Consider the following 26,663-nt stretch of genomic DNA (forward strand, 5'->3'; position numbering starts at 1 on the left):
ATTACTATGATATCATACTATAGCTTCTAAAACTAAAATAACAGCTGAACTTTGTTTGGCCTTCATCACTGATGTAATATCTATACTATCTTACATTACTTCAGTAGCTGCCCTGTGGCCTTCAGTGTAAATTTAATAATAACTGTGCTATAGTGTCTAACACTAGTATAAAGCTTCACTTTTAACCCACATAATATCCATATTATAATGTATAAAACTAATACAATAGCTACAGTCTGGCCTTTAATGCTAATATGAATTCCATACTGTACTAATACTAATATAATAGATGCTCTGTGGCTTTAATGATCAAAATCTGTAGTTTAGTATCTAAAACTAATAACTTCCCTGTGGTCTTTAATTCTAACATAATATTTATAGTGAATTTCTAATACTCATGTAATAGCTATCCTGTGTCCCTGAACATTAATATAATATCCATATTATTGCATCTGAAACAGCTGACTGTGGACTTCATCACTAATATTAATAGTCATACTATAGCATGTAAAATTAATACAATAGCAGCCCTGTGGCCTTTACTAGTAACACTTCTGCATCTAAAACTAATGTAATAGGTGCCCTATGACCTTAAATACTAATGTGATATCCATATTAGCGCATCTGAAACTGATAGAATAGTTGCCTGTGGCCTTTAATATTCATATCAATACTATAGCTTCTAAAACAAACCAACAAACAATAGCTGCCTAGTGACCTTTATAACTAATATAATATCTATATTATAGCATCTAAAACTAATATAGTAGTTGCTCTGTTCCTTTAGTACTAATCTGACATCCATAATATGGTATCTAAAATTAATGTAATAGCTGCACTCTGATAATTATAATTAATATATTCCCCATATTAGAGATTCTAAAACTAGTACAGTTGTGCCCTGTAGCCTTAAACACTATTATAATGTCCATACTGTACAATCTACAACTAATGTGATAGTGCTTTGAGGCCTTTAATTTTAATATAATATCCATACTATAGCATCTAAAACAAATAGAATAGCTGCCTTATGACATTTAATACTAATACAATATCCATACAGTAGCAAAAAGAAAACTGATATATTAATGCCCTGTGTCTTTTATACTGATGTAACATCTTTAATATTAATATGATGGAGATATTATAGTAACAAAAATTAATATAACTGCCCTGTGAAGGTCTGTAAATAAGTCAAAAATAACACCTGGTATTTTGCCAGAGAAATGTTAGAGTTCGTAAACAAGTCTGGATGGTGCCTGGCAAAATGTCAGAGGGAGTGGTTTGAGAAGTAACAAAAGCGAGCCATTAAGTGTGGAGATTCCTTATTGGTTGATTGATGTATCTAGTTTATGCTAATTAAGATAAGCTGTGCAAAATGTATAACTAGCTCTGTTGCCCTACAATAAATGGCTCCCATTCCTGCTGTATCAACGTACACAAGTTATTCGTCACCCCCCGGTTATTTTGCTGCAGCTGGACCCCGGCACTGCCCTGTTATTATTAATACAATATCCATACTGTGGCCTATAAAACAGGCCTCTCAACTCAACACCTCTCAACTCCCATGTTTTCCTTCACCAACTGTTCGAATCTCCTGTATATTCCTCTACCACCTCCTTTCTCAGCCCCCTTTGTATTATATTAACAATACCTATCCTGTGAGCTCTAATATTAATATAATATCCATAGTGTGGCCTCCAAAACTAATGTAATTGCTTTAATTTCACTTTTCATGCTAATATGATGTCTGCATACAGCATCTAAAACTAATACAATAGCTGCCCTGTGGTCTTTAAAACTATTATAATATCCATAGCATGATATCTTTTTTTTTAATTTATTTTTTAGTTGTAGTTGGACCTAATACCTTTATTTTATTTATTTATTTTTATGTGGTGCTGAGGTCGAACCCAGGGCCTCGCATGTGCTAGGCAAGCGTTCTACTACTGAGCCACAATCCCAGCCCCCATAGCATGATGTTTAAATAAATAGGTGCCCTGTGACCTTTAATACTAATGAGATCTCTAAACTATAGCATCTGAAACTAATATAATACTTTCCCTGGGGCAATTAATACTAATATGACATTCATAATATAGCACTCAAATAAAATAGAATAGCAGCCAGTGGACTTTAATGTTATTGTCACATCCATAGAACCACATCTAAAACTAATAAAGACTGTTCTGTGTACTCTCCATGCTATGGCATATAGAACTACTATATATTCTATGACCTTTAGTATCATTGTGATATTCATATTGTACCACCTAATATTAATATAATAGCTGCCATGTGGCTTCATATCAACAGGATATCTATCTTATGGCATATAAAACTGATAAACAGCTGCCATGTGGGTATCAATACTAATACAATATCATAGTGCTGCACATAAATTAAAGTACTGTGAATCATAGCACTGCACTGCTCTGTCACCTTTTCACTAATACAATTTCCAAAACATAGCGTCTAAAAACTGATGTGATACCTACCCTGTGGCCTTTAATAGTAACAAAATATCCATAGCATAGCATCTGAATTTAATACTTTAGTTGCCGTGTGACCTTTGATATTAACTTAATAGCTCTATAAGAGCATCTAAAATAAACATAGTGACTTCTCTGTGGCCTTTAATATTTCTGTGATATCCATGCTATGGCACCTAAAATAACATAACAGCTGCCCTGTTGCATTTAACATTAATATAATATCCAAATTATATTATCCAAAATTAATATGATAACTCCTGGTAGCTTTTTGGAGTAATATGATATTCATACTATACCATCTCAAGCTAATATAAAAACTGCACTGTGGCCTTTAATGCTAATGTAATATTCATAATATAGTACCTTAACTAATAAAATAGAGGCTTTCTATGGTCTTTTATCATCTCTTTAATATTAATTTAATATCCATACTTTAGCATCTAAAAATAATAAGAATATTCCCTGTTGCCTTTAACCTAATGTAATATTTATATTATTGCATCTTTTAAAAAAATTTTTTTAGTTGTTAGTGAACCTTTATTTTATCTATTTATATGCAGTGCTGAGAATCAAACATAATGCCTCACACATGCTAGGCAAGCACTGTACCATTGAGCTACACCCCCAGCTCCTGTATCTTCTTTTTTTTTTTAACTGCAAAAACATTTTATTTTATATATCACTGGCCATAAATTTTTGTAATTAGTTATTACGTAAATGCTGCCTAGTGCCATTATTCTGCCCACAATCCACTTGTGCATTTATAAACAGAATTTTCATGATTTACATAAGCACTTCTGTAACTAAGATGTTACAGTGAGGTGCAATCTAATATCCATAATCTGATGCTTTGCAGATAGCAATGTAGGAGAAAATTATTTATAATCATCTTTTGCTTCCGTGACCTTATATAAAAATCAATAATTTAGAATTAAATTCTCAGTTTCCAAAGGAGATTTTCAAATGTACATATAGGAATGGTTACAGAGAGCAAGATTTTTAAGAAACATGTCCACATGTCTACATCCTGTTGTAACTGCTGTACTATTTTTTTTCTTCCAGCTTCTTTCCTTTGCCTGAAAGAGGGGTTCAGATAAGATGGAAGTTTTGCTTGACTTCTTTAATGTCCTGAACTTTCTGTAGCTCTATTTTTCTTCAATCTGTTCACTATAAATTTAGCTTGGCGTTTCTGTTTCATCTCTTCAACTCTCTTCATTGCATCAATACTTTTATTCCATAGTTCTCACTGGCATTTGACAGGTTAATTTCTACATTTTTCAAATTCAAATGAATTATCCACTGTAAGCTCTTGACTTACTGCTTTCCTGAATGCTTTAGTCCACCTGGCCTTGTGAGGATTATGCTTCTTTTAAAAGTTCTTAGGACATTTGGATTTTCAGGATCTGAATATCTTGCAATAACTGAATATGAACATCATGCCATGGACAGGGTAGATGGGCCCTGAACAGAAATAACACTTATTGATATGCATGTTGAGCCTTATGGGACCCCACCAACCAAACCATGAGCTGGGGAGGAAGTGATATCATATTATTACATCGTAAACTAATGTAATATATGCCCTTGGCCTCCAATACTATTATGATATTCAAACAAGCCATCTAAAATTAATATAAAAGCTGATCATGGCTTTTAACACTAATATTATATCCGTAGCACTGCATCTGAAACTAATATAATAGCTGCCCTGTGGAAATGAATACTAATGTGATATTCATACTATAATATTTAAAACTTATATAATAGCTTCCCTGTGGCCTTTGACATTAATATCATGCTATAGTATCTAACACTAATATAATAGCAGCCCTGTGACCTTAAATACTAAGATGATGTTAATACTATAGCATCCCAAACCAGTATAATACTTGCCCTGTGATCTTTAATACGACTGTAATATCCATACTATAGCAACTAAAGCTAATATAATAGGTGTTCTGTGTGTGTAATATTAATATAATATTAATAATGTGGCCCTGAAACAGAAATAACAACTGCCTTGCGGCCTTTTATTCTAGTATACTATCCTACTACATCTTGTAAAACTAATATAATAGCTGCCCTGTAGGCCTTGAATACTAATATGACACTTATACTCTACCTTGTAAATGCCCCCTCACCCTGCTTCATTACACTTCAGCCGCTCCTGGGACAGGATCCCATCCCCAGAAGCAACATCTGCCTCAGAGAACACTGTCCCTGTCAAGGACTGAGACCCCGCCTTCCTTGTCTTAGATGTGGTAAAGGTGGAGGGGGAGCTGGGAGTGGGGTTTGGGATTGTGCCCACTTACCGGCATGTGCCCCAGAGAAGCCATCTGAAGGCTCAGAGCCTGTTTTAATACCATTAACAGGGTATGAAAATGTCCCAGGACAAGACTGGTGTGACACTCAGGTGTAGTATTCACAATGACTGTGGGAAAAGTAGCTTGATTGTTTCAGATCAAGTTCACATTCAGGCAAATCAGGATCTCTCCAACCTGGTCCAGAAGAATGCATTCCAAGAATAGAGCCGATGTGGCCAACCAGCCCTGGATGGAGGAGTGAGGCCTGCCTTCAAATGTCATCCACCCTGAAACCAGCCCCTTCTCAAGGTCAGCCAGGCTGGAGCCCAGCCCCTTCTCAAGGTCAAAATCAGGAAACCAGAACTATGTGATGAGCATTAGGGTTAGGGTGGGAATGATGGCTGGGGTTGAGCCTGAGAAAATCTGTGGTCTGGAGTGTGGTCAGTGTTGGGTACAGAATAGGTGAGGATGGTCTAGAGAGTAGATGTTCAACAGAAGCACATGATTTGTGGGCTTAGATTTAGGGATTCTGGGTGAGGTAAAAGCTAGGAGACAGGAAATAGTGTTAGTGTTTTAGAGTTATTAATGGGTAAGAGGGGTTAAAATAAGGGTCAGACCCAGACTTCATTAGAATTCAGAACCCTGAGATACTATCTTCCTTGCTGTGTTAACATTGACCCCCACCTGGATGACCTGCTCTGTGGCCCTACAGCACTTATCAATTCCTGTGAAGCCCTGTATCACACCCCACATGGCTTCTGGTGTGCCCTTCACTGTTTCCTCTTACTAATCCTGTGTAGCCCTCAACCTTCTCCTCTTATCTCCTCCTGTGTAACACCCCACCAGCACTTCATCTCCGAGTGACCCTCCATCACCTCCTCTCAGCTTTCTGTGTAGCCCTCCATCTTCTCCTCTCATCTCCCCATTTAGCCCTCCACCACCTCCTTTTATCCCCTCCTGTGGACTCTCATGTCACCTCCTCTCGAGGACTCATGTGTAGCCCTTGACCATCTCCTCTCATGGCTTCTTTGTAGCACTCCACCATTTCTTCTCATCCCATCCTCTGTAGCCCTCCACCAACACCCCTCAACTCCTGTGTTTTCCTTCACCAACTGCTCTCATCTCCTGTGTATCCCTCTGCCACCTCCTTTCTCAGCCCCCTGTGTAACCCTGGTCAATAATCTCTTGCAGGTTACTGTGTAGCCTTCACCACCTCCTCTCCTGACAAAACTGTCCTTCCCAAGGATGCTCAGCCAGCCTCAACTCAGCTGTGTTCCTGAGACTCGGACCTATTCTAGAAGTTGTTTAAGATTCTCCACGTCTTCTAATGACTTGTCCATGCAATTGGCTTTTTAGGTATTTCCTTTACATTTAATTCTTTAAATTCTAAAACTTAAGTTACCCAGATTCTTCATCAACCTTTGATTTTCTTCATTTGTGTTCTATTTCATTCAAAAAGCCAAGCTGCTTACTTCTTCAGGGTTGACTCTTAGTACTTTCCTCAGACAATGTAAAGCCTACTTTGGTAAGTCTATGCTTTTGTTCAAGTATTCAAAAATGTCACTTACTTACTATATTGTTGTCATGCTTTGCCAACTTAGTGTTCACCTAAGTGTTCTCTCTAGTCAGTCAGCCCCTCTCTCTCTCTCTCTCTCTCTCTCTCTCTCTCTCTCTCTCTCTCGGCTGTCCCCAAACTTCATTACTGTTGACGTTTACCAGGAGAACTGGGGACCACCTCTATACTCTGCCAATCAGGTGTCCAACCCCTCCTTCATCTTGGACACTGGAGTTTTTGACCTCAGCTGGTCCTCTGCAGAACTGTCATGTTGGCCATCCTATTAGGGGCTTCATCTACAAGTCAATCCGTGTTGATGCGGGCACTGGGGTCAATTGCTGGTCAAAAGTTACCTTAGTGTGGCTGCGTTACTAAAGGGATCTTCTGTAGTGGCACCCCCTCCTCCACAGAAAATCTTAACTAAGTATCTCCATAAATCTTCACCATAATTAATTTTAGGACTATCAGCAAAAGAGTCTGTATCTACAAGAGAGTTCAATGTATATCTAAAATAAATGTAATAGCTGACCTTTGGTCTCTAATACTAATATAGTATGCACACTATAGCATTTAATACTAATATAATAACTGCTTTTTGGTCTTTTACAGTAATATGATATCCATATCAAAACGTCCCAATCTAATATAGTAGCTGTCTCGTGGCCTTTCATACTAATGTAATATACATACTGTCTCATCTAATAGATCTCCTGTGTTCTTTAATATTAATGTAATATCAATATATAGCATCTTAAACTAATTCATGTACCTTTGCCTCTAATACTTAATGATGTTCATACTATAGTACCTAGTGCTAATATAATAGCTGACCTGTGCTCTTTTGTTTTTTAAAGAGAGAGACAGAGAGAGAGAGAGAAAGAGAGAGATAATTTTTAAAATATTTATTTTTTAGTTTTTGGTGGACACAATATCTTTATTTTATTTTTATGTGGTGCTGAGGATCGAACCCAGAGCTCCACGCATGCCAGGCGAGTGCATTACTGCTTGAGCCACATCCCCAGCCCTGACCTGTGCTCTTTAATTCAAATGCGGTATCTATACTATAGCCTCTAAAATTGATATGATAACTGGGACTCTAAAACTAATATAATAGCTTCCTGTGGCCTTCAATACTAACATGTTATGCTCTCTGGGACGTAAAATATTATAAAAGTTGTCCCTGTGGTATTTAATACTAATGATATCCATAGTACAGCATTTAAAACTAATAAAATAGGTGAACTGTGACCTTTAATATTAACATAATATCCATAATTTAGCATCTAAATCTAATATAATACATGCCCTGTGTCCTTTTTTAAAAAAATTCTTTTAGTTGTAGATGGACATAATACCTTTATTTTATTTATTTACATATTTATTTATTTATTTTTAGTTGGTGCTGAGGATCAAACCCAGGGCCTCACATGTGGTAAGTGAGCGCTCTACTGCTGAGCCACAACTCCAGCCCATAATTTATTAATTTTTATGTGGTGCTGAGGATCAAACACAGTGCCTCACACATGCTAGGCAAGCACTCTACCACCAAGCCACAACCCCAGCCCTACCCTGTGGCCTTTTAAAACTACTTTTTAAAGTTATAGATAAACACAATACCTTTATTTAATTAATTTATTTTAATGTGATACTGAAGATCAAACCATTGCCTTATGCATGCCAGGCAAGAGCTCTACCACTGAGTCACAACCCCAGCCCCTGCCCCATGGCCTTTAACATTAATATGATATAAAAATTATGGTCCTGAAATTAACATAAAAGCTGTCCTGTGGCCTTCCAATGCAGATATTATATCCATCCTATGGCTTCCCTCTGCCCTTTAATATTAATATAATAACCTTGTGATAGCATGTAAAACTAATATAATAGCTTCCTTATAGACTTCACTATTAATATATCATCCATATTATGACCTCTAAATCTGATAGCTGTCCTGTGGCCTTTGTTACTAATATGATCTCCATAATATTGCATGGAAAACTGATAAAATAGCTGCTCTGTGGCATTTACTATTAATATGATTTTCATATTATTGCATCAAAAACAGATATCAGAGCCATTAGAGGTCTTCAATACTAATATGATATCCAAACTATAGTACCTAGAATGAATATTGTAGCTAGGCTTTGGCTTTTAAATCTAATGTGATATCCATACTATGGCATCTAAAACTAGAACAATAGCTCCCCTGTAGCTTTTAATACTAGTATGACATCCATATTGGGACCTCTAAAAGCCAATGTAATAGATGTCCCGTGACTTTTAATATGATTGTGACACCTTTTCTACAGCCTGTGAAACCAATATAATAACTCTCTGGTGGATTTTAATATTTCATATACATGACATAGAATCTAAAACTGATAAACAGGTGCTCTGTGGCCTTTAATATTAGCATGATATTTATATTATAGTACATTAAGCTAGTAAAATATCTATTTTTTAGCCATTAAACTAATGATATTCATGCTATACTATTGAAATTAATATGTCAGTTGCCATGTTGACTTTAATACTAACATGTTATGCATACTTGAACACCTAAAAGTGACATAATTGTTGACCTGGGCATTTAATACTAATATGATATCCATGCTACAACATGTAAAACTGATATAATGGCTTCCCCGAGATCTTTAAAACTAACAAAGTATCCATCCTAATATAAGAGCTGTCCTGTGGCCTTTAATAATATAATATAATATATAATACTAATGATATTCATATCATGTCATCTTAAACTGATAAAATAGCTGCCCTGTGACCTTTAATATTAATATAATATCATACTGTAGCATCTGAATTAATATAATGGCTGTACTGTGGTCTTAGCACTAAATAATATACATACTGCATCACCTAAAACAAATAGTTGCCCTGATGCCTTTAATACTGATATGATATCATGCTAGTAGAACATCTAAAACTGCTTAGAATAGCATCTAAAACTGATATAATAGCTGTCCTGTAGCCTTAAATACAAATAAGGTATACAGGAGGCTGGAGGTGAAGGCTCTGGAGTGGTGAGTGTGAAGGCAATAAAATGTAAAACACAGGAGCTGTCAGCAGCCACGTGTCCTACCATATGGAACCAGCTGGTCTGCAGTGAAAAAGAAGCCAACATGCAAAAAGCAGCAGAGAACCACGTGTGCTCAGTGCTGCATCTCCTTTGCTGATGTTGAAAAACCTCACATCAACATTCGAGATTACATCGATCTCACACCAGTGCTAACAAGCTCTATTTTGAATCAAGTAGCAGGACGGAGTCTTTTCTTCAAATGTGAAGCCTTCCAGAAAACTGGATCTTTTAAGATTCATGTGGCGCTTAATGCCATCAGAGGCTTAATTCCTGCCACCTTAGAAGGGAAGCCCGAAGCTGTTGTTACTCACAGCAGTGGAGATCATGGCCAGGCTCTCATTTATGCTGCTAAATTGGAAGAGGTTCCTGCTTATATTGTGGTACCCCACACAGCTCCCAACTGTAAAAAACTGGCAATACAAGCCTATGGAGCCTCTATAGTTTACAGTGAACCGAGCGATGAGTCCAGAGGAAAGGTTACAAAAAGAATTTTGGAAGAAACAGAAGCCATCGTGGTACCTCCCAACCAGGAGCCTGCAGTGACAGCTGGGCAAGGCACAATTGCCTTAGAAGTGCTGAGTCAGGTTCCCTGGTGGATGCACTGGTGGTTCCTGTAGGGGAGGAGGAAGGGTTGCTGGAATGGAAATTACTGTTAAGGCTCTGAAACCTAGCGTGATGGTACCTGCTGCCTAACTCTTGAAAGCAGTTGATTGCTACAAGTACAAACTGAAAGGGAAACTGACCCCCAATCCTTATCCTTCAGAAACTATAGCAGATGGTGTCAAATCCAGCATTGGCTTAAACACCTGGCCTCTTGTAAGGGACCTTGTGGATGATGTCTTCACTGTCACAGAGGATGAAATCAAGTGGGAAGCTAAAATCTCAGGACACAGCTGCTTTGGGAAAGGATGAAACTACTCACTGAACCTACAGCTGGTGTCGGAGTGGCTGCTGTGCTGTCTCGGAATTTTCAAGCAGTTTCTCTAGAAGTAAAGAACATCTGTATTGTTCTCAGTGGTGGAAATGTAGACTTGACCTCCTTACGTTGGGTGAAGCACGCCGAAAGGCCAGCTCCTTATCAGTCTGTTTCTGTTTAATTTATATAAAAGAAAGAGATGGGCTTCAGTGTCTCTCTAGATACATGAAATTTTTGTTTTTCATGTTCCCCTCATTTAGGGCAGCTCAGTGGCAGAGCACTTGCCTGGTATGTGCAAGGACCCTAGTTTGATCCCCAGCACCAAAACATCTTCTCCTAAAGTTTTCAAAGTCCTAATGGAGAACAGATATTTCAGTAAATTTAATAGTTTTCTTAGACTAAGTAGAAAAACTTCCGTACTTAACTGAGCCAAGATCTTTTGTAAGCAGGACAGCAGCCTGATGGACTGAAGTATTAACTACAAACTGCTCAGTCACAACCTGCAGGCCCCATCTCTACAGTGCTAATTAGTAATCCCAAATTCCACATTTTCTTACCTAAAGGCTCCCTGATGTGCCCTCTACGGCCCCACTTTGTTCTCAGTTCCACTGGTTTAAACCATAGCACATCCTCTTAGATGCAGCACACAGAAGACCAAAATGAAACATTTACTCATAATGTAAACACAACCCTCACACCATAAAAGCAATCAGATCCCATCCTCTTCCTTTGTTCCTACCTCTATTAAAAAACATAACGTTAAAATAAAAAACAAATAAGATATACATACTCTATCATCTAAATGGATATAATATCTCCCCTGTGGTCTTAATACTAATATAATAGCTCTCCTGCAGCTATTAGCACTAATGTGATTACCTGTTTTGGCATCTAAAACTGATAAGATAGCTGCCCTTTGGCCATTAATATTAATAAATTCTCCATAATGTAGCATCTAAATCTGATATAATAGCTGCCAATACTATTATGATACTCAGAATACTATCTAAAAATAATATAGTATCTAAAACTAATATAACAACTAAACTTTGGCCTTTATTAGTAATGTAGTATATTTACTGTAGCATCTTACAGTATTGTAAAAACTTCCATGTGGTATTTAGTGTTAATATATGCATACTGTGGCTGCAGAATAAGATAGTATAGCTCTCATATAGCATTTCACATTAGTATAATATCCATACTACAGCATCTACATTAATATAATAGCTGCTCTGAGACTTTAATATTGAAGTAATATCTATTCTATAGCACCTAACCCTAACTCTAACCCTAACAGTTCAACTAATATAAAATAACTGTTCTGAGGGTTTAATACTGTTACTAATATAATAACTTCCCTGTAACCTCTAATGTTAATAATGCATCCAAACAATAGCATCCGAAACTAATATAATAGCTGCCCAGTAGTCTTTTATACTAAATTAATATCCATGCTATAGCATCTCAAGCTAATATAATATCTGCCCTGTAGCCACTAATGTAGTACCCATATGATTGCATCTAAAACGGATATAATAGCTGCCCTGTATCCTTCAATACCAATATGACATCCTTATTATAGCATCTTAAATTGATATGATAGCTAATCTGTGGCCTTGAATATGATATCCATATAATATGATATCTATAATATAGCATTTAAAATGGATTTAATATCAGCCCTATGGCCTTTAGCCTTAAATTTAATAAAATCTCTATACTATGTCTTCTAAAAGTAATATAGTAGCTGCCCTCTGAACTTTGATACTATTATGATATCCATACTATATATAGCATCCAAAGCTAATATAAATTAACTAAATGCCTACTGTTCTGGCATTTGATAATAATATGATATCCAAACTATAGTATCTAAAATGAAAATAATAGCGTAATACTAATAAGTTATATATAGTATAGCATATAGAACTAATATAATAACTGAAGTTTTGGCTTTAATACTAGGAATTGAAACTAGGGGCATTTAACCCAGCCCTATCCCTATTTAATCCAGCCCTATCCCAGCCCTTTTTAGATTTTTTAAATTCATTTTGACACAGGGTCTTGATAAATTACTTGGAGGAATCACTAAGTTGCTAAGGCTGGTGTTGAACTTGTAATCCTCCTGCCTCAGCTTCCTAACTCACTGGGATTACAGGCATGGGCCACTGCCTAGCTAGGCTTTAATACTAATATGGTGTGTATACTACAGCATCTATACTAAGTACTGTAGGAGCTGCCTGTGACACTATTGTTAATATTATAACCATACTGTGGCCTCTTAAGGTAATATTCCAGCTCTCCTGTGGCCTTTCATATTAATACAAAATCCACATATAGCATCTAATGCTGATATACTAGCTGCCCTATGGCCTTTAATAATATCAACACTGTGCCCCCTAAAACTGAAATGATAGTTGCCCTGTGGCCTTTTGATACTATATAAAATCCATACTACAGCATCTAAAATGAATACAATACCTGCTCTGTGACCTTCAATTCTTTTATGATATCCATACTACAGCATTTAAAACTAATAAATAGCAGCCCTGTGGCTGATAGTTCTGATATAGTATCCATACTTTATCATTGGAAATAATATAACAGTTGCCCTGTTGTCTTTAATACTAACATCATATCCATAGTATAAACTCTAAAACCAATACTTAGCTTCCCTGTGACCTTTAATACTAATATAATATCTATATTATAACATCTGAAAGAAATATAATACATGCCCTGTGGCTTTTAATATTGATGGAATATCCATCTTATTGCATCTTAAGCTAATATAATAACTGCCCTGTGGTTTAAATATTATTATGATATCCATAGAATAGCATGTAAAATTAATATACTAGCTTCCCTTTGGCCTTTAATGTTAATATAATATCCATGCTCTATCTTCCAAAACTATTAAAATAGCTACACTGTAGCCTTTTATAATAAAATGATATCCATTAATTAATAAATAAAATAATGGCATTTCAAGTTATTATAGTATAATACTAATGCAGTATCCATATTGTTACTTCTAAAAGTGATATAATTCCTGCCCCATGGTCTTCAATACTGATATGATATCTATACTAGAGCATCAAAAACTGATAAAGTGGCTGCCCTGTGTCCTTTAAGACTAATATAGCATTTAAAATTGATATGACAGCTGCTCTGTGGCCTCTGATATTAATACAATGTCCATAATACAGGATCTAAAACTGAACGAAGGCCAGGCGCAGTGACACATGCCTGTAATCCCAGTGGCTCAGGAGGCTGAGACAGGAGGATTGTGAATTCAAAGCCAGCCTCAGCAAAAGTAAGGTGCTAAGCAACTCAGTGAGACTCTGTCTCTAAATAAAATATAAAATAGGGCCGGGAATGTAGCTCAGTGGTCGAGTTCTCCTGAGTTCAATCTCTGATACCAAAAACATAAAAAAATAAAACTAAAACTGATATAGTATTTGCCCTGTGGCCTTCACAGCTAATATGATATCTATATTGTTGCATCTAAAAGTAACATAATAGCTGCCCTGTTGTGTTTAACACTATGATTATGTCCATCCTACAGTATCAAAAACTGATACAGCTGCTCTGTGGCCTTTTGTATCATATGTTAAACATAATATTGCATTGAAAACTGATATAATAGCTGCTCTGTGGCTTTTGGTTCTAATGTGATATCCATATATAGAAGGGGTCCCTGCAGACCTGGGGCAGGCGGCTGGCAAGCTGTGGGCACTCCCACAGAGGTGAGTGCTGGTCCAGGTGACCACTCTCTTGGCTGACCGTCTGTTCAGGCAGGCACAGAGACTGCGCAGCCAGGGTGGGCAGGACTCTTCAGTGAGGACCCGGCACCCCGCCCTCTGGCCTGGGGCAGCGCGGGCGTCCACTGTCTTACAGACGTCCTCTCCAGCGCTCTGTGTGGCATACACCAGCACCACACAGACAGTGGACACCAGTGCTTTCCAATGTAGACAAGGCAAAGCCCAGTTGCCTCCTGGACTCCCAGCCCCTGAGCAGACAGTGGTGGTCAGCAGGAGGACGCCTACCTCCTGGGCCCCTGCTTGGCCTCCCCAAGGTCCCCGCCTGGCCCCTCAGCACCCTGTATCAGGGGCTGCACCTGAGACCAGGTCTCTCCCTCTTCCCAGGCCAGCCGCCCCTCTCCAGGACTGACCACTCGGCCAGGAACAACTCCACACAGGCCTCACTCCCAGATGGAGGCTCGAGCCCCAGGACAGCCCTTCCTGGTCACAGCACTGCCCGCCCCTGCCCACAGGACAAGCTGCACTCTGCCACCATGACCACGGGACCCCAGGACAGAGACTCCCGGCAGCTGGCAAGCAGAGCCGTGTGCACCTGCAGGCCACCTGTGTGGGGACCTCCAGGAGCCCTGTGCTGAGCCCTCTGGAGTCGGGGACTCAACATTCTACATCATTCTTAGCATATGTGTTGTGGGAGGGCAGCGTGGAGCCCCTGTGGAGGGACAGTGCCCAGGGGCCTCTCGGGGTTATGCAGGGAGTTCCCACTCCACCAGCACCTCCAGCCTAGGTACGTCCCTGAAGACCCAGAAACAGACACTGGAATGAAAACTTGTGTGTGAACATTCCCAGCAGCACCATGCACAAGGGTCAGAAAGGAGAAGTGACCCAGTTGTCCACTGAGGAGGAATGGGGAACAGGACGAGTCCATCCACATGATGGAATATTACTCAGCCCTGAAAAGGACTGCAGCTCTGACACGTGCTGCAAGTGGGACAGACCTTGAGACCTGGGGCTCCGTGAGAGAAGCTGACACAGAGAGTCACATAGTGTGGACTCCATGGTCAGGACCTATCCACAGCAGGCCATCCAGACACAGACAGTGGGCAGGTGATGGGGCTGGGCAGGGGACTGGGTCACTGCTGGAGTGCAGGTGCCTTTCAGGGGTAAATGGGCTATTTGGAAGTAAAGGCGCTGGGCGCCCAGTGCCGTGAAGGAACCTGATATCTGGTTTGATCCCTAGCAGATGGACTTGTGCACGTCCAGCACAGCCACAGCCCATGCTCAGGTTCCAGCTCTCAGTGACCCAGCACCAAGTGGAGGCAGAGAGGCCAACCTCAGAGACACCAGTGTCAGCCACATGTTCTGGGGACTGCAGGTGACCTGTGGAGACCTTGTAGAACACACGGGGGCATTACAAGCTGAAGCTGGGTGACCCTGGACAGAGCGTGGGGTGGTCCCTGGGGAACCACATCCCAGGGCAGCAGCTACAGAGATGACATTGAGGTGGCCACGTTTATTATCAGCTGTGAACAGCGGTCAGGCAGGGAGCGCCCTGCCAGAGCCGAGCCTGGCCCAACCCCAGGGACGGAGGCCTGGCCTGAGCTGTGCTGGATGGTGGAGTCCCTCAGCCAGCGAAGGGGCGGGATGTGTCACTCCCAGGCCCGTTACCTGCGGGAGGAGAGGGTGGAGGTGAGTCCCTGGACGCGGCTGAGTCTCCCGGCAGTGCCAGCCACGGCAGTGCCAGCCACGCCAGCTTCCTAAACCTCCCGTAAACGTCTCTGTGCACAGCAGGGCATGTGGGGCCTCGGGAAGGCTGTTTTCCAGGTGGACAGATGTCTCCATGGATGCTGCCAAGCCGGCTCCAGTCTCCGAGGTCAAGATGCGTTATACCTGGCCAGCAGACGTGGCCGGGAGCCAAGCTGACCCTGGCAGGGAGACCCCACTGACCTTGAAGACGTGTCCTGCCTGCAGCTCCCGCAACAGCTGCTCTGGACTCAGGCTGTCCGCTGCAGAGGTCACGTACAGGTCGGAGTAGTCAGCCCCCCTGAAGCAGCAGGACGTCACCCTGGACACTGGCATCTCCAGGGTGCACAGCCGCGTCCCTGTGAGTAAAGCTCAGGTACGTCCCTAAGCCCAGCCACCCGCCTGCTGCAGGACCCCAGGTGGCCTGACTGTGCCCACTCCCCAGTGGGGCCCTGGGCCTGCTGGTTCTCCCTGGCACCTACAGCACTTGATCCCCAACTCTGCCCTGCCTCATGGACTGCAGGGGTCAGCAGGGCCACCTGGAGCCCAGGAGCTAGAGAGGCAGGAGGAGCCTCCCTGGAGCCTGTGGAGGGAGCTGGACACCATGGTAAGAGGAGGGTCCTGTCCACATTAGCACCCCAGAACCTGTAAGTGGGACCTGGTGTGGGAACAGGGTCTCTGCAGAGGTCATTAGTGAAGGGTCCTGAGATGGGCTCCTCCTGGGTCAGGTGGCCCTCATGCAATGGCCATGTCCTCCCAAGAGACAGAGGAGGGGACACAGACCCAGAAGAGGGAGTGGAGACAGAGGCAGAGACTGGAGTGAGGGGCCACCACCCCAGGGCCACCTGGAGCCCAGGAGCTGGAGAGGCAGGAGGAGCCCCCTGGAACCTGTGCAGGGTGCTCAGCCTGGGACCTTGGTCCAGCCTCTGCCCTCCAGGGTGGGAGAGGACAAGGTCCTGTGGTTTTCAACCGCTGGTTTGTGGTCATTTGCTACATCAGCCCCACTGTTCCCTGCTCTGGCCAAGTGCTGAGGGGCCACCCTGGCACTCCCACCATCTGCACAGGTCCCCCTGTAGCTGGACAAGCAAGTGGTGCTCCCCTCCCACTCCCGGACCCTGAACACCGTGGCACAGAGCACCCCATGGTCCCTCCTTGCCCAACTGCCCTCTGCACACACCTGTCTTGGGGTCCACGCGGATCACCCCGCCTCCGTCAATGCAGGCCACCCAGAGTGTCCCCGTGGTGTCCACGCACAGCCCATCTGGCATGCCTTGCTCTGGCTCCAGCTGGCACACCAGCCGTGGGTTTGCTGCGGCAGGACAGACAGAGGCGCGTGGCCCCTCACTGCCCAGACCAGTAGGTCACATAGCGTGGCCTCAACAACGGGAGGGAGTGACAGACCCGGTGGTGCTTCTGGGACCCCAGGAGGGGACTCGCGAGGGTGTCGGGGGAAGGCCACAGAGGCTCCCGCCTGTGGAGGGTGTGGGGGGCTGGCCACGAAGGCCCCTATCCTAGGAGGGTGTCGGGGGCTGGCCACTGGAGGCCCCGCCCAGAGAGGGGGTGGGGGGTGAGCCACAGAGGCCCCGCCCAGGGAGGGCTTGGGGGGGAATGGCCACAGAGGCCCCGCCCAGGGAGGGTGTGGGGGCTGGCCACGGAGGCCTTTGCCTGGGGAGGGTGTGGGGGGCTAGTAACCGCGGCCACTACCCAGGCCTCCTGTCTGCAGGTGGTAGTCATAGTCCCGCACAGAGTAGTCCAGGCTGTCCACGTGGTAGAGAGTGCGGTGGTCCAGGGACCAGTCCAGCCCGTTGGGGATGCCCAGCTGGTCCAGCTGTCTGACCACGGAGTGGTCAGCGAAGAGTGTGTACAGGGAGCCCTGTGCCGGCTCCCACACTCCTGGGGCAGACGCCTCTGGCATGGTGCCTGGAGAGAGTGGAAGGTCAGTGGGCAGCACCCTGCCCTGCCCACCCCACACAGACCTGCTGTGCAGAGAGCTGTGGTCACCCTCAGTCGGGGGACAGCAGGCAGGATGGCCCTCAGGCGGCATCTGTAAGTGAGCCTCTGTGCTGGGCGAAGGGGGCACCCCAGAGATGTTCCACTGGGAAGAGGCCTGCTCAGGCAGAGGTGCTGGGCCCTCAGCCGCACGTGAATGGCCTCTGGCCGCTGCCCCACCCTGGCGGCTTCGACCCTCCCCGGGTCCTCTCTGGGCAGGGACCCAGGAAGAATGACCTGGAAGCCATGGGATTTGGGGTGGGAGGGAACCTGTGGGCTGCCCAGCACCTGCATGGCCCCCGGGGGCCGCTTGCCAGCAGCCTGGGGAGGGCTCCTGAGGTCCCCACCCAGTCGGCACCCGCCATGACGGGAGGCTCTCCAAGTGGCCTGGGCCAGTCCTTTCAGCAGCCCATCTGCCACAAACCTCCCGGCGGGGTCCACCTTCCCGTCGTTGAACCTGTTGTGGGGCTTGTCCGGGTCCAGCCAGGCCGCCCACTCCACCTGCCCCGTCGCCCAGTCCAGGAGGCCAAGGCAGGTGCCAGAGGCCACCACGTAGCTGCCCTCTCTGCGCAGAGCCACACAGCCAACAGGATCTCCTGGGAGGACAGAGGACAGCAGGGTGGCCTGGCTGCTGCTTCTCCAGGAGACGGTGCCACCCCACCCATGGGGCTCCCGCCAGGAGGCACCGTCAGGGCACAGAGCATGTCTCAGCACCGGACCAGTCCTGCTGGGCCTGCGTGGACCACCTCTCTGCAACCCCCTCCCCACGACGGCCACCACAGGGCCTCCAGATGGGACTGGAGGCTGCCGAGCCTTCCTGCAGGGCCACCAGGACTGCAGGAGCGGAGAGCGCTGGCCTCTCCTCACGTCAGGGCCAGTGTGAGAGCCGCGGGTGCCCCTGAGCCCTCAGGTAGGACCGCTGGGTCTGGGGCAGGCCTCCACAGGAGGGTGCCTGAGGCCAGACACAGACTTGGGGCCAGCCCTGATCTGCAAGGGGGACAGTGGCACCTGCCCTTGGGGAGGGTGAGGGTGAGTGGGGGACGCTCCCAGAGTGCTGCTTCTGCTCCTCAGGGGGTTGTCATCCACATAGGTGTGCAAGCCCCACAGACACACATGTACCTCCCAGGTGTGTGAATCCACAGAGGTCTGCAGTCCACACAGGTGTGCAAGCCCCACAGACACACAGGTACCTCTCAGGTGTGTGGGTCCACAGGAGTCAGAGTCCACACAGGTGTGCAAGCCCCACAGACACACAGGTACCTCTCAGGTGTGTGAATCCACAGGGGTCAGAGTCCACACAGGTGTGCAAGCCCCACAGACACACAGGTACCTCCCAGGTGTGTGGGTCCACAGGAGTCAGAGTCCACACAAGTGTGCAAGCCCCACAGACACACAGGTACCTCTCAGGTGTGTGAATCCACAGGGGTCAGAGTCCACCCAGGTGTGCCAGCCCCACAGACACACAGGTACCTCCCAGGTGTGTGAATCCACAGGGGTCAGGAGTCTACACAGGTGTGCAAGCCCCACAGACACACAGGTACCTCTCAGGTGTGTGAATCCACAGGGGTCAGAGTCCACACAGGTGTGCAAGCCCCACAGACACACAGGTACCTCCCAGGTGTGTGAGCCCACAGGGGTCATCAGCCCCCAGGTCCACTTACTCAGGCCCACGGTCTGTACCTCCCCAGACACTGGGTTCCACCGGCACACAGTCCTGGCGGTGATGTCCACATACACCAGCTGCCTGGTCTCCTCTTCCCCCACGGGACACTCCCCCATCCTGTGCCTCTCCCGGATGACAGCCTCGATCCTGGGGGACTCCATGGCCTGGGAGGAGGACAGGGCTGTGAGTGCCCTGTTCTCTGTCCCATTCTCCTGGTCATCAGGTGAGGGCTGCTGGACTGTGTGGGCTGGGCGCTCCCAGGTGTGTGACCCATTCTGTGGTCTCAAGGACAGCTCTCTTCTGCTCATGAAGCCTCACCCAGGCAGACTTGGGGATGCAGAGAGGGACCCAGACAAGCCCGCACCCCTGCTGGCTCCTCTGTGCCGCCTGGCACTCTGCATGAACCGAGAGGTCGACAGAATGTGCAGGTGCCCCGTCACTTGAAGAGGCACCCCCTGGCAAGGTTCCAGGAGTCCCCCTTTCCCTCTGGTGGCACAGTGTGCCCACCACTCCCCCACCTTCCAGGCCCCCCAGCTACAGCCTGGGAAGCAGGGGCTGCTAAGCTGAGCCACTGTCCAGGTGGGCCCATCTCAGAGGCTAGGGTGGGGTGCGATCTGCAGGTGGCTGGCTCTGGAGCCCACACCCTGCCCTGTCCGCCCAGGAGACCTCTCCCCCAGAAGGGCTCACTTCTCAATGCTCCTGTTAATTGGGTTGCTGTGAGACCCCTGCGCTCGGTGGGACTCAGTTCACAGGGCCCTTCCTGGACGGCACCAGGAGGCCCAGCAGCCCAGGGCTCCTATACTAGGGCGGCTCACATGCTCCTCAGCCCTGGTCCTGTCCTGTTCGCTCAGCTCTTGGGACTCCACCGCACTCTGGCCTCAGCCAGCTGAAGGCTCCACCAGGTGGGGGTGGCAACTCCCTTCCACCCTCCCCTCCCTCCCTCTGTGCTTCGCCAAATCAACAGAGCCCGAGGCGGTGGCATGTCACCTGCTCTGTCCTGCAGAGCCAAGGTAGCAGTTGCAGGAGTCGCCCGTGCGCTCTGCATTAGAGTGGGAGAAGCAGCAGCCCCTGGGACCTCGTTTCCGAGGAGACCCCGAGGTCGCGGCCAGCGCCCTACCAGGCATCCCTGAGACTTCCCCTTAGGGCCGACCACGCGCCTCCTCAGCCCTCCTGGGTTCTCCCCTCCCACAGGCGCTGCCCTGGGCAGCGGGACGCTGTGCTCCTCCTCCTCTCCTACTGCAGAAGAGCGCCCGCTTGCAACTGGGGTTCCAAGGGGCTCACCCAGGCAGGCTCACAAGGAGCACAGGCTTGGCTGGGCAGGCGCAGAGGGACGCAGGGGAGGCACGGGGAGCCCTGGGCAGGCACACGGGGCGCTGGGCAGGCACAGAGGGGGCACAAGGGAGCCCTAGGCAGGCACACGGGGCACTGGGCAGGCGCAGAGGGGGCGCAGGGGAGGCACGGGGAGCCCTGGGCAGGCACAGAGGGGGCGTAGGGGAGGCACCGGGAGCCCTGGGCAGGCACACCGGGCACTGGGTAGGCGCACCAGGGCGCTGGGGAGGCACCAGGAGCCCTGGGCAGGCACAGGGGGCGCTGGGGAGGTACATGGAGCCCTGGGCAGGCACACGGGGCACTGGGCAGGCGTAGAGGGACTCAGGGGAGACACCAGGAGCCCTGGACATGCGCGCGGGGCGCTGGGCAGGGCTCTACTCACAGGCGTCCTGTAAAGAACTGACCCAAATGTTCACAAGCACCAACGCCCCCCGCCCCCGCATCATCCTCCGCCCTCTGAGATGGTCTGGGCGTCACTCCCCCAGCCTCCCCTAGGTTCCTCCAGTGGCCTCTGCCCATGTGCCACTCCAACGACTGCAGTGGGGCCAGGGACCCTGCGTCTCTCCTGTCACCACCACTTTCTGCCAGCAGGATTGCTGGGGCACTCCGCAAGGAGAGGATTTTCGCGGAAGGTGCTGCTCTCTTGCAGGCCCACGCCAAGGGTTCCTGCCGCTGTGGAGGAAGGCTTGGCACAGGCAAGGTGTCCCCCCTCCACCCCCTGTCCCCGAAAGGAGAGGTGCTGGCTGGTTGGAGGTGGAGTCCCCGCACCCACGTCTCCATGCCGCTAAGTGAGCCCAGCTCCTCCACACCCCAGGCTCCAGCCCCAGAACCCAAGGACCCCAGGCTCCATGGTCCCCTCCCCATGGGCTAGAACCGGCCTTGTGGGTGAAGGACTCCCTTGGAAACCTCCTCCTCCTGGATTCCAAGCCAGCGCCCGGCAGCATCCTCACCCCCACCCTGGTCCCAGAGCTCCTTAGGGCTCTGGACTGCAGGCCCCTGTCTGGGAGACCACCAAGGTGGGTGCTGGGGGCTGGTTCCTGCTCCCACAGCCCAGGAGAGGCCACCGCCTGGGTGGAGGGGGTCTAAAGGAAAATGGATGGAGAGCTGGACCTGGAGCTCGTCCACTCCATCAAAGGTGCTGGGGCTCTTGGGAGCACTGGCTGCAGCCAGGGGGCGCCCCCTCACCCCAAAGGTTCCTGCTCAAGGTGAGGTCAGTGTGTAGCCTGGCTCTCACCAGATTGGGAGGGGCCCTCTGGTCCTTCTGATTGGCCCTCAGGGTTTGAAGACAGGCCAGGCCCCCCTGCTGGGCAGCCTGCAGTGGCCCCTGGAGCGACCCCAGCATGGGTGTGTCCACTCACTCTCTGGGCACAGTGGGCAGGACACACACCTGCTCTGTGGGGCTCTTGTAGGAGCAGACACCTCCCAGGACCACCAGTGACGTGCAACTCTTCAAAGCTAAGGGGACATATTTAGGGAGCCTTGTGGGACCCTGAGGTCAAGATGGCTGAGGTGGCCCCTGATCCATCCCAATGGCTCTCCTCTCTATACTCAAGCCAAGGACAGGCAGCGGCCGGACAGCGTCAGCCCTCACGACATCTTGGGCATCAGGACACAATGCTGCCTTGGCTTGGTGGGCTGGAGACAGAAACCAAAGGGGGCAGGCAGTCCCTTGGATGGTCAGGCAGGGTGGTGGCCTCCATGCAACAGGACCTAGCTCTCCCGGAGACACACTGTGAGGGCACAGAGCCCCACACGCCCTTTGCTCCCACATTCCAGGGGCCCTGGCACCAAACCAGTTGTCATGCCCTGTGACCCCACAACAGGACGCCAGGCACCCACCCTTCCCCGCATCCTGGTGGTCCAGCCGTCCTACCTCCAGAGTGCTCGTCCTCCACCTGCCAAACGCTGGCTCATTCCCAGGCCCTGCCTGGAGTCCCGGGGCAGCTTCCTTCTGCACCTGGGGCGGATGATCTCATTGTCTCATGACTTACACCCTCCGACCTGCCCATGACTCCCCCGTTTGTAGATGAGCACACAGGGCTCCCAGACGGGACTCCGTGCCCAGCACCCTGCCTGGAAGTCTATCAGGCATCCCACATGGGCTTGCCCACTCGCCCCTGTTCCCCTGCCTTCCTCCTCCTGACAATCACCTGCCTTCCTCCTCCCCACCTGGGATGCCTCCCCATGTCCTACCCCAGTGGGCTGAATAGCACCCCAAGTGCACCTGGGACCTTGGGATAGGGCTTCTTTTGCTCGTAGGATCTCTGCAGATGTAATGAGGTAATGATCTCAAGTTGACACCATCCTGGGTCAGGTGGCCCTCATGCAATGACCGTGTCCTCACTAGAGACAGAGGAGGGGACACAGACACAGAGGAGGAGCCCTGTGGAGACGGAGGCAGAGACTGCAGTGAGGGGCCCCCAGCCCAGGGCCACCTGGAGCCCAGGAGCTGGAGAGGCAGGAGAAGCCCCCTGGAGCCTGTGCAGGGATCTCAGCCTGGGGCCCCTGGTCTTGGCCTCTGCCCTCCAGGCCTGGCAGAGGACAGGTTCCTGTGGTTTTCAGCTGCTGGTTTGTGGTCATTTCCTATATCATCCCCAGGGTTCCCCTGCACTGGCCAAGTGCTGAAGGGCCACCTTGGCACTCCCGCCATCTGTAAAGTTCCCTCTGAAGCTGGACAAGTCATGCCTGGAGCCTACCCTGCAGCCTGTGGAGGGAGCTAAGCCCTGTGACCCCTGGTCTTAGCCTTCTGCCCTCCAAGGCTGGGGGAGAAGATCCCACCGGACTGGCAAAATGGTTTCAGCCCCTGTGACATTTGTTTCCAAGCGCAGGACACTAATAGGGCCATGAAATTGCACCCAAAGTTGGCCTCTCATCCCTGCCTTCCAGATGTCCTGTCCACCAGGCTCCTCCCTCCCTCTCTCTGCTGAGCTCTGCAGCTCCCTGGGCCCAGGGGCTCCTTCCCCCCTCCCCTCTTCTCAGCTCTGCAGCTCCCTGGGCCCAGGGGCTCCTTCCCCCCTCCCCTCTTCTCAGCTCTGCAGCTCCCTGGGGCTCCTCCCCCTCCCCTCTGCTCAGCTCTGTAGCTCCCTGGGGCCCAGGTCTCACCTCTGCTCAGCTCTGCAGCTCCCTGGGGCCCAGGTCTCCCCTCTGCTCAGCTCTGCAGCTCCCTGGGGCCCAGGTCTCACCTCTGCTCAGCTCTGCAGCTCCCTGGGGCCCAGGTCTCCCCTCTGCTCAGCTCTGCAGCTCCCTGGGGCCCAGGTCTCCCCTCTGCTCAGCTCTGCAGCTCCCTGGGGCCCAGGTCTCCCCTCTGCTCAGCTCTGCAGCTCCCTGGGGCCCAGGTCTCCCCTCTGCTCAGCTCTGCAGCTCCCTGGGGCCCAGGTCTCCCCTCTGCTCAGCTCTGCAGCTCCCTGGGCCCTGGGGCTCCTCACCCCCTCCCCTCTGCTCAGCTCTGTGGACCCCTGGGTTTGGGAGCCTCTTCATCAGGTCTCCCTGGCACTACCCTCTCCCTGTCTGCTCCCCCAGAGCAGGAGCCTTGTGCCAAGTCAGTGTGAGCCTGTGTCCCCTGCAGTGAGTCCTCTGATGTCCTGCTGCCACCCTGCTGGCATGGGGTGGGCTCCCCCACCAGAGCAGGGCTCAGTCACATGGACAGTGTCCAGTTCTCACCCTCCTGGTGACACTCCTTCCTCCCTAGAGATAGTTTGCTGGACCCGTCCTGCTGGCCCACGACCCACTTCACTGTCCAGAGAAGCCGTGGTGGCCCTGAGGCACCTGGGGAGCTGCAGAGACCTGCGTGCTTGTGGTGAGCCCCCGAGGTGGTACTCCCTGTGCAAGACCTGCTGGAGTTGTTGGGTGCAGAGCAGGCTGAACTGTGTTGTCTGCAGGACGGCCCACGCACTCACACCCCACTGTATCTGGTCCTTTATCACCTGTTTCCTCAAGGCTGAACACTCAACCCCGCTCAAGGCTGAGCACTCACCCCCCCCCCCTTGGGCCAACAAGCAGCTTGCAGACCCAGAGGCCCCATTAGATTTGGGCTATAAAAACTCCCTCCTGCTGGGCCCCTCTCTCTTGCATGTGCTCTCTCTCTCTCTCTCTCTCTCTCTCTCTTGCTTGTGCTCTCTGTCTCTCTCTTGCTCTTGCTCTCTCTCTTCATCTCTCCTCTTCCCTTTTCTCTCTCTCTCTCTCTCTCTCTCTCTCTCTCTCTCTCTCTCTCTCTCCTTCTTTCCTTTCTCTTTGTTGCACTGCTGCAATAAAGGTCTTTTGGTTGCTCCGAGTGTTGTGGTCACTTTCCTTTCAGGAGTGACTCGCTGGACCCCGACACAGGCCTAGGCCTCGGGGTCATGCCCCCTGCCCCCTGGTGGGTCAGCTGGCTCCCTCTGTCCTCGAGCATGAGACCTTGCCCTCCTCTCTTTGGGTCTGTGAGTGGTGACACTGCTCTGTCATGTCTCCTGTCTAGGAGTGGCTTCCTCTGGGCCTCAGCTGAGCACCCCCTGTCCCAACTCCTTCCTGATGGGGTTGTCGCCCAGGGGCTGTGTGACAGGAAAGCACCCTGGGTCTGCCAGAGCCTTGAGTCACCTCGCCTTAGGCTGCTTCCTGGGAGAGGCACAGGGGCAAGGTGGGGCTCAGGCTGTGGGTCTGCCTGGGGACAGAAGTCTCCCTGAGAGAGAGGCTCAGCGCTCCTCCATCACCAAACCCCGCAGCCCAGGGCCTGAGCCTCCCTCCTCCTGCGCCCAGCACTCCATGTCCCTCAAGAGCCCGGGCTGGGCCTCAGGGTCCCGCAGGAGCACTTTCCTGTCCCAGGAGTGACAGGCTGACTTCTTCCCCAGGCTGCGGCCTCAGCCTCCACCTGAGCCTCTCCTGAATGATTCTGGGTCCTGCACCTGCCCCCGTCACAGCCCTGAGTCTGTGTCAAGGTCACTTTCCATGAGCACCTGTTTATCAGACTGCCCGGCTCACCTGCCCTGTGTGTCCAGCGCCGGCAGGACCAGGACAGCCCCGCCCACCTGCCCTGTGTGTCCAGCGCAGGCAGGACCTGGACAGCCCTCAAGGCAGACAGCGGCGCGGATGCTCAGAAGACTCCCTGCGCCCCCTGCTGGCCGCCGTCAGCCCTACACCCTCGGGGTCAAAGCACCTCCTGCCTGGGGTCCACATCTCTGGGGTGGGGGTCCTGAAGGGCAGGCTGTCCTCTGCAGGGTCCTGGGAAGGTCCTTCCTGCATCTTCCCACCCCCTCACGACCCCAGGCCCTAAGCTTGGGTCCTCATCACTCCAGTTTGTCTCTCTGTCCCCTCTGTCCCTTCTCCATCTGCCCCTCTTCTCAGCACCCTGCGGACTCCTTGGGCCCCAAGACCCTCCAGGTCATCTCCCTCTCCGCATCCCTACCTCGCCAGGTGGCAGAGGGCTTTTGGCATTCCCAGGGCCTGCAGTAGATGTGGACACTGACATTAGCGGGCCATTAGCGTGGGCCGGGAAAACGGGAATTGGGTCTTTGCTGGGTTGGTGGGCCAGGTACCTTTGTTGCTAGGGCAAGTCTAAGTTCTGAATGGAGAGTCCACAGACAGGGCTGGAGGCCAGGGCCTCCTCCACTGGGCGGCCTTGAAGACAGGTGCCCTCCAAGGGAAGTGCCTTGTCTACTGTCTGGGGTGTGCACACACGCGCTCCTCATGGTCACTCTCATGGGAAGCCAAGGTCACTGAGGAGGATACGGTGTCCCGTGTGTATACTGCAGGAGGACACTGTGTTCTGAGTGAAGGCTGAAGGAGAACACTGTGTCCCCAGTGTAGGCTGGAGGAGGACACTGTGTTCCGAGTGTAG

General features: G+C 49.2%; 1 protein-coding gene and 2 pseudogenes across 1 annotated transcript; 1 reads left to right on the top strand and 2 right to left on the bottom strand.

Moving 5' to 3' along the window:
- The window catches only part of LOC113177371 (putative ribosome biogenesis protein RLP24 pseudogene), a 129,293-nt pseudogene extending 125,306 nt beyond the window's left edge, over nucleotides 1–3,987 (bottom strand).
- A 1,208-nt stretch (nucleotides 3,988–5,195) lies between these two features.
- On the top strand, nucleotides 5,196–10,547 carry LOC113177370 (serine racemase-like; annotated as a pseudogene).
- A 7,359-nt stretch (nucleotides 10,548–17,906) lies between these two features.
- On the bottom strand, nucleotides 17,907–25,838 carry LOC113177369 (regucalcin-like). The gene is made up of 6 exons (XM_077801304.1): nucleotides 25,808–25,838; nucleotides 23,079–23,197; nucleotides 22,728–22,811; nucleotides 19,524–19,689; nucleotides 18,151–18,458; nucleotides 17,907–17,936 (listed from the first exon to the last, which is right to left on the bottom strand). The coding sequence occupies exons 4-6, from the start codon at nucleotides 19,684–19,686 to the stop codon at nucleotides 17,907–17,909; spliced, it is 501 nt and encodes a 166-aa protein (XP_077657430.1). The 5' UTR covers nucleotides 19,687–19,689; nucleotides 22,728–22,811; nucleotides 23,079–23,197; nucleotides 25,808–25,838.
- Between the last annotated feature and the right edge of the window lie 825 nt (nucleotides 25,839–26,663).

This window comes from Urocitellus parryii, chromosome 7 (assembly GCF_045843805.1).
Source record: "Urocitellus parryii isolate mUroPar1 chromosome 7, mUroPar1.hap1, whole genome shotgun sequence".
Lineage (NCBI taxonomy): Eukaryota > Metazoa > Chordata > Mammalia > Rodentia > Sciuridae > Urocitellus > Urocitellus parryii.